This window comes from Papilio xuthus, unplaced genomic scaffold, assembly GCF_000836235.2.
Source record: "Papilio xuthus unplaced genomic scaffold, Pxut_1.1 DF828142.1, whole genome shotgun sequence".
Lineage (NCBI taxonomy): Eukaryota > Metazoa > Arthropoda > Insecta > Lepidoptera > Papilionidae > Papilio > Papilio xuthus.
This window is the reverse complement of record NW_013530507.1, coordinates 6442339-6445706: the sequence shown is the minus strand read 5'-3', so window position 1 is coordinate 6445706 and position 3368 is coordinate 6442339. Positions and strand designations below refer to the sequence as shown.

Sequence of the window (3368 nt, the reverse complement as noted above, 5' to 3'; positions counted from 1 at the left end):
CCGTTGAACCCTTTAAGGCGTTTAAGGCGTGTCTCCGGGCCGAGAGCTGGGGGCGCCACTAACCTCTTCCAGTTACGTTTAATCGAGAAACATAAAAGTAATTTGTTTCCTGCAAAAAGGTTACGAATTAGGTTTGTCTATGTTTTTATGCATGTAAGAAGTAAGAACTAATATTATGAATGCGAAAGTTTACATATATGGATAGATGGATGTTTGTTAAAAGGCATCTCCGAAACGACTCAATCTTTGTGAAATTTGGCACATGTAGAGCATAATCTGGAAGAAAACTTAATAAGTTGACTATGTGAGTCAACTTATTAAGTTTTTTTTTAATTCTGCGCGGTGGAAGTCGCTTACGAAAGCTATTTGTTTATATTTCTTTGATTCACTATCTAACTTAAATAAACTTGAAATAAAATAAGTTAGAATTAGCATTGCACAATATTAAAACACGCGAAGGTAATGCAGAGTAATTACTTCTAATTAGTTAAAAGTTACTTTTGTATGACGGAAAGGTTTATCCTTAAATTATATAAGTTATACAACTTATGAGAGTGGCTCATGGGTTAAGCAACTGATTTAGAATATGCATGTCCTGGGTTTAAATCCCGTCATGTATCAATTCGATTTGCGATTTACATATTTACGTCCGTGCGCTCGATCCTACACATATTTGCGAAGAAATTCAAAGATATGAGGGAAGTTAAACCATACTGAGTCAGCTTTTAGGTTAGGCTCCGAGCCCCTCATTTTGTATTATAAACTAGAGTTCGCCCGCGACTCCGGCCGCGCGGTATTGAAAAGAAAACGTAATTAGCCTATGTGTTCTTCCAGACTATGTTCTATATGTATGTCAAATTTCATCGAGATCCGTTCATCCGTTCTGGAGATACCTTCAAACATCCATCCATCCAAACATTAGTAAAATGACAGAACTGAGCGAATTTACTACTATTAAGAATCTACAGATTATTTACGTTGGTTTTTAAATTTTAAACAGTGTCGTACGTAAAATATTTGATGTCCAATTAAGTATGCTAATAAGATTAAATAAAGTCGAGAATTCGGCAAAGTTCGTCACAGAGGGGGCATTGTCGCATCCCGGATATAAAAGTAATGTCATATGTAACGTAGATATTTATAAAAATATAGTTCTTCCATAATAATCTTTTAACTATCAACTAGCTATATTATAGAAATAATTTTGAAATTTCATGTAAATATATCAGAAACAGTTAAATACAAAACAAAGCGCATAATATATTACGTTAGTTACGTATAATGAAATGTAATACATCTAAATATAGGCATATTACCATGGCCATAACTCTTTTCTAATGTTTAATTTATTTTTTGTTGTGGAAATTTTTGCGACAAATAAAACCGGTCCAAATATTTTCTATTCTCAATTTAATGGCGAGTCAAAGTGGCCATTCTATAACATATTTAATTATAAAACAATAAATCTACAGTTTTTGATTTAAAGTTTGTTTTTTACATACCTTTTCTATCTTTATTAGGAACAAAGAAGAAGTCATATAGGTTTCCGACAACGTGGAGCAACAAGATAGATAGGCAAATAACAGCCACGGCGATGTCACCAAAATCTATATCCATTTTATTATCCAAATCATTACAAAGAACTTCACTTGATAACTTGCTTTTTAATTTATATTCTGCCCATAGAGAATCATTAAGACATCCCTCAAGGACCAATCTTAGGTCCGCTGATGTATTCTGGCTCAGGTATTCTTTGCAAGTTTTTGTGACGCAAATACCACGATGTAATCTTGAATGATTGAAATGCATTTCTCTTCTTGCTGAATATTCCTAAAAAAAAAAACATAATCAAATTCGGCTCATCCGTTCGGGAACGATGTCACAAACAGACATACAGACACTTTAAAATTATAACATCCCGTTGTTTTTGTTAGTTGTTAAATCGCAACATAATGGTCCTGTGAAAATCACTTTTGTGGAAATGTGTAACTATCTTTTAGTTGGTCACAAATTTTACTAAAAATTAATAAGTCAATAAATAAAGAATATTCGTTCATTTACATTCAAAATACCGGTTTTTAATAAAAAAATATTATTAGTTTGTTATTTTAGTTAGTTTCATTAGTGCTACAGCGTGTTCCATAAATTTAATTAAATCTCAATCTTTTAATCTTGTTTAGTTATTTCCTTGTAAAGTCGATTAGTATATGTACATAAAAACAATTAACATAGCAAGATTTCTTTTAAGGAAATACTGGAAGAAGTAAATGTAGAATAATAAATAAAGTGAATATGCACATGCGCATTTTACTTACAGAAACTTGACCTTGACGTTGAATGTGTTTAATTTTTATTTATATATAATAGTAAAATGTATTAAGAAAAAAGGTAAAAATAAAAGTGAAAGTGCAAGGTGAGAGATTGAGATGACAATTTATGTTCTAAAAAAATATTGTTTTTTTTACAGCTCTTCTTCTAGTTAAACAAAAATAATATTTTATGGAAGCATCTGATAGAAGTACGGAATAGTAGTATATATTGTGCCGAACCTCTGTGGGACAAGGGCAGACTAATGATGAAGATGATAAAAACGACGATGATGATGATAATCATCATGATCATGAAATCCAATGTATCCAATATTAGGTCAGAAATCTTGAAGTTTTTTGGTAGTTTGTTGGGATATTCGACAAATTATTGACAAACTAAATTTCGACTCGAAAAAAAAGGAGAATTAGAAACAGAGAAATGGAAGATTCATTTTACCTGTATCATAGTCATTAACGGGTTGTTTTCATCAGCGACAAGAGTGAGTTCTACCGCGCAGTACACGCCGCCCGGCTCATGCACACACGGCGCATACGGGTCCAGACGGAACATTGGAGGCATTTTGTTGTATTCAGTTTCTAAAAACATCATTAAATACTGGTAAAATATTCATTAATCTGTTTTTTTTTTAATTAGAGGGTTGACAATATAGGATGTCTTTTTACCATCTATACAATTAACAAAATTGGAGTTTGTATGTATTATGAAAAAAAAACATATTTCGTACAAAATTTGTTCCTGTCTGGTCTGTTAGTGAATCATATCGCTTTTCTTCCGGGTAATTTCGGCTCGAGTAAGTCGCGGGCGAGTAATTCGAAAGCCGTAGCTTGTGTAGATATATCTGTCTCTACCTTTTCTCTATTTTTTACACACGATGTTTTTCTTACGATGAAGAAAAACATCGTAATGCAAAAGGTAAAACAACACAGACAGACCACACGCCGCAGTCGCTGTCGGCTGCGGCAATCATTCTCGCGATACGGCCTCATAGCAGGTAGATTTTCTCCTATTAATAATAGAAGCGTTGCTGGAGTTTCTTC

The 3368-nt window shown here is 32.9% G+C and overlaps 1 protein-coding gene across 1 annotated transcript in view; it reads right to left on the bottom strand.

Moving 5' to 3' along the window:
* Positions 1 to 3368, bottom strand: part of LOC106114006 (uncharacterized) — a 15279-nt gene that overhangs the window by 4568 nt on the left and 7343 nt on the right. Inside the window, exons 2-4 of the mRNA XM_013307066.1 lie at positions 2767 to 2906; positions 1503 to 1830; positions 10 to 109 (exon numbers count right to left, since the gene is read on the bottom strand). Of these exons, the coding sequence (XP_013162520.1) occupies positions 10 to 109; positions 1503 to 1830; positions 2767 to 2889 (551 nt within the window). The 5' untranslated portion in view covers positions 2890 to 2906. The remainder of the gene's footprint in view (positions 1 to 9; positions 110 to 1502; positions 1831 to 2766; positions 2907 to 3368) is intronic.